Genomic DNA, 12,890 nt, shown 5'->3' with positions numbered 1-12,890 from the left:
CAGCGCTGCAGCTCAGTAGAGGTGGGCGGATCGATCCTAATATCGATACCAACGCTGGTATTGATACTGAACGATCCTCGTGTAAAAAGATCAATACTCAAGCTTTTTTTCTCTCCCGCACGCACTGACTGCTATGCACGCAGATTCATCAAAGTCTACTCTCTGTAAGATCAGCGCTGCGCTGTGTCACACAACACAGAGTAGTGCACCCTTGTATTGTGGTTTGTCAGCCCTCTACCTCAGGAGATTTTGTTTTAAGTTGTGTTGGGTGATTTTTTTTTAAACAAAAATGTTGATTGTGATAATAAAGTATTTTGTTGTCACGTACAGTGTTTGGCGAAATTCTATCCTAGGCCTTTTGGATCCTTTGGATCTATGAAGCTTAAATATGAAAAAGTATCGGTATTGGTATCGATATTGGCGATACTGGGCCTGTATTTAATTGGTATCGGATCAATACCAAAATTCCCGGTATCGCCCACCTCTACAGCTCAGAGTGAGAGAGCACAGTGTCTCACAGTGAGAAAAAAAACTCAAAGTATTCCAATAAAAATGGCTCCTTCTGCCTGCGTAGCCAGTGAGAGAGGGAGGAGGAAAAAGTGTGAACAGCGGACGCTACATGCTGTAATAAAGCAGCAAAGCAATTTTACCACACAGCCTCAGTGAAAAGTGAAGTGTGAAAAAGTGATTCAGAAAGTTTTCCATCCAGGGTTTCATCATTAAAAGAACAGATTTTCTTCTTTACTTCTTCCTGTTACATCTAACAGAATTTTTTTTTCATTTTATTATTGTTGTTTATGCACCAACGCCCCCAGAACAAATTACTTGTATGTGAGAATGTACTTGGCAATAAATTTGATTCTGATTTGACAATCAAATCATTCAAGATTTAGCTCTTGTTCAAACAAGACAATTACAGGTTATATTGTTTTTAAAACGTGTGCAATCCCACTCAAGAATGTTGAAAAAACCCTAAACTGTCAACACGACAGAAAAAACTCTGCCTGTCTTACTGGATTAAAGGTACAGCGTGTCATTTTTAAAGAAGACAGCAAATGCTATGTCCGTCAAATATTAAAGTGTTTTTAAACTTTTCAACGTTATTTAGTTTATTAACTTAGACAGAAAAATGCAAAAACTAACTTTGATATTACAACATCAGTGTAATTTTTTGTGTATTATTCTTGCTTTCAATGCATCTAAAACCAGTCAAAGTGACTTGCAACACGCGCAGCCAAAACACGCGCAGCCTCGGGTAATAATTGCCAAACGCACCGCTATACTAAAAAGTTCTGGGGAGAACCCTAATGGATACTTTTGAAATCCTCAAAAAAGTGGTTACTGTATGTATTAACTGCATAATTTTCAGCAATTGGTTTTGAGGTAATAAAAAAATAAATAAAAAAATATTGCAGTTGTATTTTGCATTCGGTAACTGATTACATTTCAAAGTATTCTTACCCAGATCTGCCTGTGTGTAATATTGTCTGTCTTCAAACACTTGTAAGTGCAAAACACTCAAATAAACCAGCAGTCCTAAAGACACACTATCTCTTGACTAATATTAAAAGTACATTATTTTACTTTAAGTCAGAAATAAAACATATTCCAGAACAAATATTCAGTTAAACAAACCAGCAGCTATAAAGTGCAGATTAACTGCAGTTTAGGTGGCAGGTAGTAAATCTGCATTTGTCACTTTCTGCACCTCCAGGGGGCGACATCGGCCTGCCTCCATTTTTAAAATGAACACGATTCTGCTGTTCCACTCTTACCCTGTAGGTGGTGCAGGGTGGCATACGCACTGTGACTAAAGGACAAGCAGAAACACAGCGCACTGTTTTCTGAGCCGTTTAAAGAGAAACACAAAGCTGACATGTTCTCTGTGAGCACAGAGTCCGAGATGAAGCGACACATTAATGTACTGAACGAGACATTAGTTTGCTGTTTGACACAATAACACACAGTCATCGTCGTACGATTACTTATGCAAAGACCAAAGGAAGATGAGAAAAAGGCTTAAAAAGGTGCTGGTCACATAACACGAACAAAACCACACTGGAAACCTTCCACAAAATAAATGAGGTAGTACGGTTGATAAGTAGACAAAACCAGACTACTCAGTTTGTGATTGAGACTCTCAGTAACAATCTCATCCAAACAGCTTACTTTGATTACTTTGATACATGCCTTTTAGTATCAGTCCACAGAAAGACTTTTTTTTCTCATGCTGCTAATTTAGAATCTGGTTGTTGGGTTAAAAACACAGCTGTGCTCATAGGTTTACATTCATTTTTTTTTGGCCATTTTTCAGAGAATATGAATAACACAAAAACCTTTTTGTTCACTCATGGTTAGTGGTTGGGTGAAGCCATTTATTGTCAAACTGTGTTTACTCTTTTTAAATCATGACAACAAAAACTACCCAAATGACCAAAAGTTTACGTACCCCTGTTCTTAATACAGTGTATTGCCCCTGAAAATTTGCCAATAAATTAAAACATTCTGTCAGTGTGTGTAAACATATGAGCACAACTGTAACTACTTATTACTGACGTGATCTGAGGAAACTGTAATTTGGCATGAATTCATTAATTGCAGAATCTAAATCAATAAATCTCCCCCACCTCACCATTATTAAAACAAACATCTTAACACTTTAATTCCAGAAGGAGATCAAAACAACAACAGAAATCACAGTTTTCAGTTTTGTCCTCGGTTGACAAAAATGACACCAGATATCTGGAAAAGATCACTTCCTATGTTAGACTGCAGTGCCTAAAAAGTGTCATTACATAAAAATAAACAAACAGACCATATATCAAATCATTTTGAAATTTGTGCTCCTTAATCTCAAAGTGAAAGAAAATCTGTACGTGATGTAAATTAAACAAAATATACTGGTCGACCAAAACGTTACATTTATGTTTTGTTAAATAAAGCCTTTTTTGTTTTAGAGCGCTGTGGCTGTGTGGATCATTCGGTTTCTATCTTTGGTATATATTTCTTGGCCCTGCACGCCTTTTTATGTGTTTTGGATGTATTTTGAAGACACCAAAGCACATTACTGCCAGCGAGGGAAAAATAAAATATTCATTTTGTGGAAGCTGAAATGAGAATTTGGATATTTAAAATAGAACCTCAAAATCATTGATTATCAAAATAATTGTAGATTTTTTTAAACGGATTGTTGCAGCTGCAGTTACATTACAAACTGACAACTTACTTAAATTAGATCATGTACAGATTTAGCTTCATTTCTAGTTTAAGGAGCATTATTTAAAGCTACAGTGTGTAGGATTTAGTGTCATTTAGTGGTAAGGTTGCAGATAACATTACGCCATCGCCAGCCACAATTTTGTTTCTCCACGTTTTCACTTCTTTGGTGACAGTTGTGTCTTCACCTGCGATAAGCGATATACATGATCCTCATGTCACAAAAAAATGAAGGTTCTCAAACCTGTTAGCCTGCACTAGCAACCAGGAGGCAATATACAGGAAGCAAACACTGATTCCGCTTTTTTTTTCCCTTGTCTTCCATCCGCACTGTAAAATGTGAACATCGAAGTTAGTATGTCCCTTTTTGGTTACTGTATTAACCTGGTGGTGGAACATGGCTGCCTCCATGAGGGTTCCTGCACCCATGTAGATATGAAGGGATCATTCTAAACTCATGAATAAAATTATACACGGATGAACAGATGGTTATGAATGCTGTATTACATTTCTGCTAATAAGAACCCTAAATCCTACAATCTGTGGCTTTAAAACAATCATAAATAAGGTGGAATAATGTTTATTTTCATTTGATGTCAGAAAAGAAATGCAAAAGTCCAAGGGGATGAATACAACATTTTTAGACAGGAACCGTAAATCTCTCCTTCATGCTGACATGTATTTTGCACTTATACTGAACATAATAATCTACAGAATATACAAAGGTTACAAATATGCCTAGAATAATTAGGCACACACTCCAGTCCGGAAATACTTGTGGATGCGTGAATTTGTGGGAGACTCATGGCATGTGTGAGTGAACCCTGAGACAGTGGGATACCTAGGAGTCACACAGGTGATATGCACGCGCTGTGTGCAGACAATTCTTACTGTGTGAGTGTCATCCAGAAAGCAGAGTCCATGAAGACCCGTTGAGCCGATGGGTCCAATCCATTTCAACAAAATGATGGTCTGCAAATTTCCCAGCCTTCCTCATTTCTAAGTGCAACTGAACCCAGAGCAACGGTGTAGGAATGTATTCCTGTGGATAGGAGGGAACCAATGCATACTTATGTACAGTATTCTACCACTAAAAATATACTGCATATGCATACTGTACATGTAGTGTATGGCACAATGGATCCCACGTATGTATAAAAACAATGCAAAAAAGAAAGTGAAATCCAGTCATGAGGTGCATAAAAATAATGCTTAGGGATTTGTCTTGGCTCCACCAAAGAAGAACTCTGTCTTGTCTGTCAGTTCAGGTTGATGCGCTCCTAGCGCAGCCCTATGGGCACAGATAACTGTGTGCTGCTGAGGTAGCATGGACAAGACCGGAACTGACAAAAGGGGTCGGGGGCAACCCGGCAGAGGTGGTTTTCCCTGGTGCTGATGGGCAGTGTCTGGAGTCCCCATTCTCCAACTGTTCTGACCTCAGCGTAGGCTGCATCGTCTTAGGGGAATGGAAGCCATTTGTTAGCATCGCAGGCTGTTGTGGGTCAACATCTGCACTTGGCTCATCTCCTGTAACTTGTAGCTCCCCACTGTAACCAGCCACCAGTTTTATTGAAGGTAGATTCAAAGGGCTTTTTGATATTGATGGTTGTTTGAAAGGCTCCTCCTCTCCTGACTGGTCAAAAGGAGAATACATAAGCTTTGATAATGACGGCTCTCCAGTAGTCGTAGAATCCTGTTCCCTATCGGTGGTTTCATCATCTTTCTCTTTTCTTGTATCTGACAGCTCAGTGTGAACAATGACCTCGGCCTCGACCTGGTGACTGCACAGGGATGCACACAGATGGTCCTCTTGGTCCTGCAACAGATGAAAGCTATTATTATTTTTATTTGTCAACACTCATTAATATGGTAGAAGTCTGCAGTACTACTAGGATAGCTTGGACTGGACTGGTCACAAATTATAGTGAATACTGCTTAGCTTTCAAGAGCGACCTGGTTTTCACAAGCATTAGTAGTTGTATCAGTTTTTTTAATACCATGTTCTTATCATTAATAAGCATGCTGAGCGCGCCGTTGATGAGCGTTGGGGAATCTTCTGTTATAGTGTCTCTGTATCTGGTGATTCTGTTGGCCCAGTTATGACTCACAGAGCCATTCCAAATAGCCTGCAAGATAAAGAACACAACAGATGCATAAAGAGTTTTAAATACTGTTGGGCCTGCAGACCATGAAACTGCAACATGAGTCAACCGCATGGCCTCAAGGACAAAAACTGAGGTCTATAGTGCTCCCAAAAGCCTAGAACATTTGACCATGTGGTTGTCAGAGACAAAGAGTTGTAAACTAAGGCCCCTAATCACTCTTTTGCCCAGCAGGAAGTAAAAGCAGGTTGAGAAAAAGGGCCAAGCCTTGCAATGTGACTGGACGATCAAAACACTTAATCTCCCACCAGCCCTTGCAGCAAGGTGGCACCGCAACAACATAGCGAACTGGACTTCGACAAATGGGACCTCTCTTCCAACTTTCCCACGGCATGCTTAACTGGTCAGTGGGCATCCCCCTGCTTCACTGCAGCACTTGGCGCCAATCAACTACAGCTCACAGCCGCACCCAGGCCAAGCCAAATCTGTCCACGCTCAAAGGATCGCTTGCTGCCAACTAAACCAATTGACGCTACTGATGCGCTGTGTGAAAACTGACATTTTCTCTTTCTAGTACAGCCCTGCACACTGAGGACAGACCGCCACTAAACCATCTTCTTCTGGTAGGAGCTAGACCATCTGACAGTAAGCTTATTACATCTGGGAAAAGGTTCTATGACTTGTGCACAAACAGAACAGTTAACAGCTGCACATACTGTTGTGTGAACACTCTTTTTTAAAGTTAGTGCTGTTTTTAGTGGCTCTGTGAAAAGCCAATACCCCCAACCTTTCTCTTTTCTCTCTCTCTGTCTCTTTTCTTTCACAGTCTATCTCTCTCACTTTCTCTTGATTGCTCTTAAGCTGAATCAGTCCTCCGTCTTATACACACACGCTTGCTGGCTGCCATCTTTGGAGGGTATGTCCAGTCGTCATCTTGACAGTACCTCATGCACACAGACACACACATACACCATGGTATTTTGTAAATATGATTTCATGTGGATGCAGTAGTGTTGTGTGTGTGTCCATCTGCCCTGTCTGTTCCTTTTGTTTGTGTTCCGTCCTGTCTTTTTCTGTATATATGGTTTATGTGTTATTATCTGTTACCATCGCCCTCCTTTGTTTTCAGTGTGGTTTCCCTTCCTCGTCTGTCATTCGTGTCCTCCCTGTGCCTTATGTGTGTGCGTTTTGTTAGTAGGTCTGTACCTTACGTGCGTGTGTATGTGTGTCTCTGTAATTTGTTTTATTCACTCCCCTGCCTGTGTCCGTCATTTGTTCTAGTTTTTGTGATCAGTTCGCCGTCCTGTGTTGTCCTTATGTTTCCCCTGTCTCAAGTTCATCCTGTCTTTGTGTGTTATTATTATTATTATTTGTTCTTAGGTGTGTTTGTTGATTTAGTTTTGGATTATTGTTTAGTTCTCATTGTTTATGTTCTGATTTCCTTCTTGTTTACTTTTAGTCCATGTCGGTTTGTCCTTTGTTGCACATACACTTGATTTCCACGGTTGTTTTTGCATTGCATTTTGTTCTTGATGTGTATTTTGGTTGTAAGTCCTTGGTTATGAAACAAAAATAAATGTGAGGTACACATTTTGCATGTCCTATATACCAAATGCAGCAGTTTCTTTAAAAAATCACTATGTAACAGAGGGACACAAAACTTCATACCAAGCTCAGCGCAACGAAACAAGAAATCTGGACTTTCGTTGACTTTCGTTTAACTGTCGCGCACCTTTGTTCCTGCAGCTGGTGCTTCGCCAGGATTTTTAAACTGTTGAAAAATTGGAACGAAGGGCAACGAAAATCTCAACTCGTCTGTGTTTTGTTTTGCTGTCGTTTTTGGACGTTTTTTAATTGTTTGTTTAGTTTTTCTAACGTTACTGTTTAATTTGACTTTGTTCGACGAGCTGAATGTTGTCACCGTGCAGAAGCTGGTTTTTGAGCACTGAGGCTGCTGCTGCGTTCATGTACCGCCGGAAATTACAGAGCATACTCAGCCTGCTTGAGTTTGCTCTCAAGATCGTTAGCTTCGGTTTTGTTAATTTCCTCTTTCGTCCCTTTTGCACTCCTGATTCGCAGGCTATTGGGTGATAAAGCTCTTTTGTCCACCTTTTCTCAACGAATAGTGACTTTTTTTACTTTTTCCCTTCGTTCAGGAATCGTCGTGTGCCGTGTGACTGGGTCATTAGTTCAAAATTTTCAACAGCTTAAAAATCCTGACTAAGTGCCAGCTGCAGGAACGAAGCTGCGAGAAGGTTAAACAATGCCAACGAAAGTCCAGATTTCTTGTTTCATCAGGGCTTCGTTGCCCTTCGTTAAGTGCCATGCGACTGGGCCATTAAACGTGTACTTAGACATAAGAATGTACGTAACTACACACACAACACTGACCAAGCTTACACACAGCATCTAGTGGTAGGACAAGGAAACTGCAAGTAGAAAACACTGCTGGCTGATGTCACAACATGCAACCTCATCAACATATGGTGTTTAGCTCCCTGAATTAATGATTGCACAATTAGTAATTATGTAGAGTTAGAAACAGAAGTGTTGCCCTTTTGGTGTCAAAACCTACAACAGACACCTGTGTGAACTAAACAGCAGCTTTTGGCCATCAACAAGCATATTGATGTCTGCCTGCTACAACAAGGCATCAAGAAAATTATTTTACACCTGCAATTTTATATTAAAAATGTGCTCACTTTATTTTCACTTTGAATAAATACCCTAGCACTTTGACATCACAACTGCACAAAAGAATTCTGAGCCAACTGTATTGATAAACAATTGCTTACTTATTCTGTCAATTGGAGAGTTTTGTGCTGGCTTTTGTGCCCATACGTAATTGTGATATCTAAGTTAAGAAATAACACAACACCGTCAGTGCAGTGGTCATCACAAATGGTTGGTTTCAAAACATGCTTCGTGCCGTATTTATTTAGATTATATTTTTCCTCTGATTGCTGTGACCACACTCAATCACCTCCACCTCTGTTTCACAAAGTGTCTTTTCTTTGGTCTCTTGTTCCAGTGAGGAACTCAAGCAACAAATGCATGTTTTGCTACCATATATGGTTAACTGTGGGCATTTCTGAATGCAAATGACCATGAACATGCACCAGTATGCACTCAAAAAACTGTCTCATTGGACTGGATTTACATCTAATAAATATGTGGTCCCAACTAAATTAAATGTAATTTTCTTGCATGGATGTGCTTTTTGAGTTTGGGCTATAAATATTTATTAGATATCCTGCACATAATTGAATTGAGTTCATCCAATGAAACATTTTTTGAGTGTGGTAGTTTAGAACATCTTGGATTTATCAACAGCTAACACTTACTGATGTGTGTACAGATCTTTTTGCACACACCTACTAAATTTTGTTTGTTCACAGGGCATCATTTAGAACTTCATGCACAGTTTGATAATTGAGGACCCTGGTCTACATATTGGTAATCCAACTCCTGTACCACAGAGCCAGCTGCTCTGCTGCATGTAACACTCTGACATGTCTGCCTCCAACTCTGGTGATGTAAGTCATCCAAAAATAAAAGCATCATCTCCATACTAATAACTACTCATTTGCATAAAAAGAGACAGATCAAATGGAGAAAGGTGGGCAGCTGCTGACATTGTTCTTTCTTTCAGGAGGTTCTGAAAGTTTCTTTTTTTGTTCATTTATGCACCGTTTATTTTTTGACATTACCTGTATCAGTACGTGTTATTAAACTCAATGGCTTTCAGCTTTGTGACATTTTTTTTGTCTGTGTCATTACTGCAATAGTAAAGAAAAGAGGTCCAAAGCTGAATTCTAAATGACTCCTGACCTTGAGCTCAGGTGCAGATGCATCCTCCCCTTCTCCCAAATTAGCACTAGCCATCAGGCTCTGCTCCTCTGGGACCTCGGCCACGGGTTGACCACTTTCCTGGCTGGGTGGGGGCATCAGTGTCTCCAGCTCATGGCTGTTGTTGCATTCAGGCATGCTGGGGGAAACAGGGCACCCTCCTCTTCTATACTGAGGTGTCACGGCTGTAGAATCCAAGCTTCCAGATAATTCTCTGTTCAAGAAAAGCAAGAGGGCAGATCTCAGGCCCGGCGAGAGACTGGGGGTTGTAGTTCAACAATGCAAGTGCAAGAGTTCATGTGTGCTGTGTTGCAGATGCACCTGCTGCTTATGTTGGTTCTGAAAGGCAACTGTGTCACATTTTCTGTTAATGCTGCTGGTTTTATTTTACAAGAATGTCTACTGTATGTAAGTTTCAATCTACAAGTAAGTGTAAACAAATCTAAGTCATCATAACTACATGCTGTTACCTCTGCTGCGTCCCATAACAGCCAAGTAAAAATTGAGAATCAAACAAACATCACAGTAAACATGAGACAAAGGCCATGCTGTCAAGAATTGAACTGAGCTAACCTGTGAAATGTGTGCAGGCTGTTTTAACAAATCTGCATCGGGTTCTGTTCAATGTAATTCACAGATCGGAAATTTACGATCCAACCTGCGGAGATTTCCAATCCAGGAACCACATCTGTGTGTGTGTGTTTTTTCTGCTGAAATGTCTCCAAAAGTGATTCCCTGCTGGCTGCTCTGATAGCTGGCTGCAAAATGTGAAATGGATTTCCTGAACGGACATGTGTCTCAATGAGACGCAAAATCCCTTCCGCAGTTTACAGCCAGCTAGCAGGCAAGCATTAAGGAGCACTGTCGCTGACCAACTTTGTCCGCTGAATGGAAATATTTTACACTAGAAACACCACAAAGCAAGACAGCAATCTGCAATGTTTGCAAAGAGAAGCGAAAGCTCCGTCGTGACCTACAATACAGCGAACTTAATCAAACATCTGAAAAAGAGCCACATTAAAGAGCACAAGGATTTTTTTTTTTTAGCTGGGGGCAAATAGACAAAATGAGCCGGTGTCGCAGACCGAACGGTCCCCCCTAAAAATCGAGGTTCAAAATCGCGGTTCACGGATTAACACCTCATTTCTGCTTCAAACTGCACTCCAGTCATCATCTATCTCAGTGACAGATATCTGAATCTTTTGTACAACAGTCATTTCACATAAATTCATCATTATTTCATCATAAAAGGCAGCGCCACGACTAAATGAGCTGATAGCTGATGCGTTCACTGTGCGTTGCACATTTTAAAGTGTCACGGAATTTCGCCTTGTTTCTGCTTAAAACTGACTTTAGAATGATTTAAGAGGTTTTACCTTTATCATCTGATGGTTAATAATCCCATTAATCCATTTGATTGCTTTGGCTGAAGAGACTCCATCTCAGACATGCTGCTGTGGTCCAAAATGACGCATGCGCAGATGCAAAAGGCGGACCGATTTTTAGGGGCGGACCGTTTGGTCTGCAACACCGGCAGGAATCACGTCTGGAGTAATTCCAAAAACAAGGTAAACTTCCACCAGAGAACATGAAAGCTAAAGGGATGACCGAGAAGTTGCTCAACTTCATCGTACTTGATGACAAACCATTTGTAGAAAAGGAAGGATTTCACAGCCTAATTGAACAAGTGCAGCCAAGATACACAATGCCCTGCAAAAGTATTGGAACACTTGGTATTTCACACATTTTAACACACATTTCAAATACAAAAAATAAAAATTTCTAAAATGATCTTACGTAACTCAAACTGAAATCAAACCTCTACAACTTGATATAAATTAATTAAAAATCTAAAAGTCAATATGATGGGTTGCATAAGTAATTGAACGCTTTGGTTTAATACCTGTAAATAATTTGTTTTACTACCAGTTTTCTTCAGACAAGTCAGGGGATGGATACATGAACATTTCCAAATCACTGAATATGTCTTGGACTTTAATTACATCAGTTATGAAGAAATACAAACAATATGGCAGTCTATGGTAAATCTGCATGGAGTAGACAGTTCTCAAAAACTGAGTGAGTGTGTAAGAAGGAGAAGAGTGAGGAAAGCCACCAAGATAGCCTAGAAGTTATAGGCTTCTCTGGCTGTGATTGGAGAAATTGTGTACAGTGCATGTTTTGCATTTTGTGTCACCAGTTATAGAGTTTCATGATGAAGTAGTATACAGGAGGATTTTCTTTCACCAAAACATCTAATCTAGGCTTACATCTCAGTTGTTGGTTTTTTTTTTTTTTTGCCACTGACACAGTCATAACAATGTGCAGCAACAGCAAAAATGCTAAAACAAAACAAAACAAAAAAAAAACTGACTGATATTGAGCTAGAAGATCTGTATACATTTTTGGGGTTTCTGATATACATGTCATTGTTGTCTCTGCCAAGTCTCCAAGACTACTTGAAACAGAATCATACTTTGTCTGTGCCCCTTACAGCATGGGTTAAAGCAATAAATTTTCATCTGACTGAAATGTTTTCCTGGCAAAAATCAATGCCAGCAATTCCCTAAAATGTGGCATAGTGGGGGTACACACTTTTTTTTTCTCAATAAATACAATAAACACATTATACAGTATACAAATCTATTCTGAATAGCCTCTAAGGAGAGACAGACAAAGCATAAAAAGAATGCAATGGTACATAAAAGGGTGGTGGGGGGCGGGGTGTAGCCCCCCCCAAGAACATTTTTTAAAGACCAAGTCAAATTTTGTGTATTCTGGTGAATTTTAACAGGTATGAAGCCCTCTGAAACAAATAAAACTCACTTCAATCTGTGAAGTAAAAACACAGTCTTTATTCTGGGGGGTCTGGGGGTGCCCCCCCCAGAACATTTTTTAAAAGAGCAAGTCAAATTTTGTACATTCTGGTGAATTTTAATGAGTATGAAGCCCTCTGAAACAAAAGTCACTTCAATCTGTGAAGTAAAAACATAGTATTGATTCTGGGGGGTCTGGGGGTGCCCCCCCCAGAACATTTTTTAAAGACCAAGTCAAATTTGGTATATTCTGGTGAATTTTAATAGGTATGAAGCCCTATGAAACAAAGAAAACTCACTTCAAACTATGGGGGTCTGGGGGATCTCCCACAGAAATCTTTTAAAAGAGCAAGTCAAATTTTGTATATTCTGGTGAATTTTAATGGGTTTGAAGCCCACTGAAACAAAGAAAACTCACTTCAATCTATGGGGGTCTGGGGGTGCTCCCCCAGAAATCTTTTAAAAGCGCAAGTCAAATTTAGTATATTCTCGTGAATTTTAATGGGTATGAAGCCCTCTGAAACAAAGAAAACTCACTTCAAACTGTCAAGTAAAAATTCTTTGTCTTCTGTAGTATTTTGATCTGTTCTAATTCGGTGCTGTGTTTCTGGCTGTACAGTCAATAAAATACAAAATTAGGGCCTAAAGCAACTGCCAACATTGTTCTGCTGTGCATAAAGTAACACTGTCACCAGTTTTGAAAACGCATGCGCACTGAGAAACTCAAAACTGGCGTATTCACATTTAATCAGTAAAATGCTCTCACTCCTAAAACAAACTAGGGCTGCAACTAACGATTATTTTAGTAATTGATTAATAATTTTTTGTTGTGGTTGTTTATTGTTTCTTTACTTACATGTGAGTTTTGCCATTATTTCTTGAAGTGAGTTATTATTAAAAGGCCTTT

The 12,890-nt window shown here is 39.6% G+C and overlaps 1 protein-coding gene across 1 annotated transcript in view; it reads right to left on the bottom strand.

Moving 5' to 3' along the window:
• Nucleotides 1-3,680: 3,680 nt before the first annotated feature.
• Nucleotides 3,681-12,890, bottom strand: part of igdcc4 (immunoglobulin superfamily, DCC subclass, member 4) — a 239,601-nt gene continuing 230,391 nt past the window's right edge. Inside the window, exons 18-20 of the mRNA XM_034186751.1 lie at nt 9,150-9,381; nt 5,214-5,342; nt 3,681-5,032 (exon numbers count right to left, since the gene is read on the bottom strand). Coding sequence (XP_034042642.1) covers nt 4,508-5,032; nt 5,214-5,342; nt 9,150-9,381 — 886 coding nt within the window. The 3' untranslated portion in view covers nt 3,681-4,507. The remainder of the gene's footprint in view (nt 5,033-5,213; nt 5,343-9,149; nt 9,382-12,890) is intronic.

This window comes from Thalassophryne amazonica, chromosome 2 (assembly GCF_902500255.1).
Source record: "Thalassophryne amazonica chromosome 2, fThaAma1.1, whole genome shotgun sequence".
Lineage (NCBI taxonomy): Eukaryota > Metazoa > Chordata > Actinopteri > Batrachoidiformes > Batrachoididae > Thalassophryne > Thalassophryne amazonica.
Note: the sequence above shows the minus strand (reverse complement) of the source record. Positions and strands in the feature narration are given on the sequence as shown.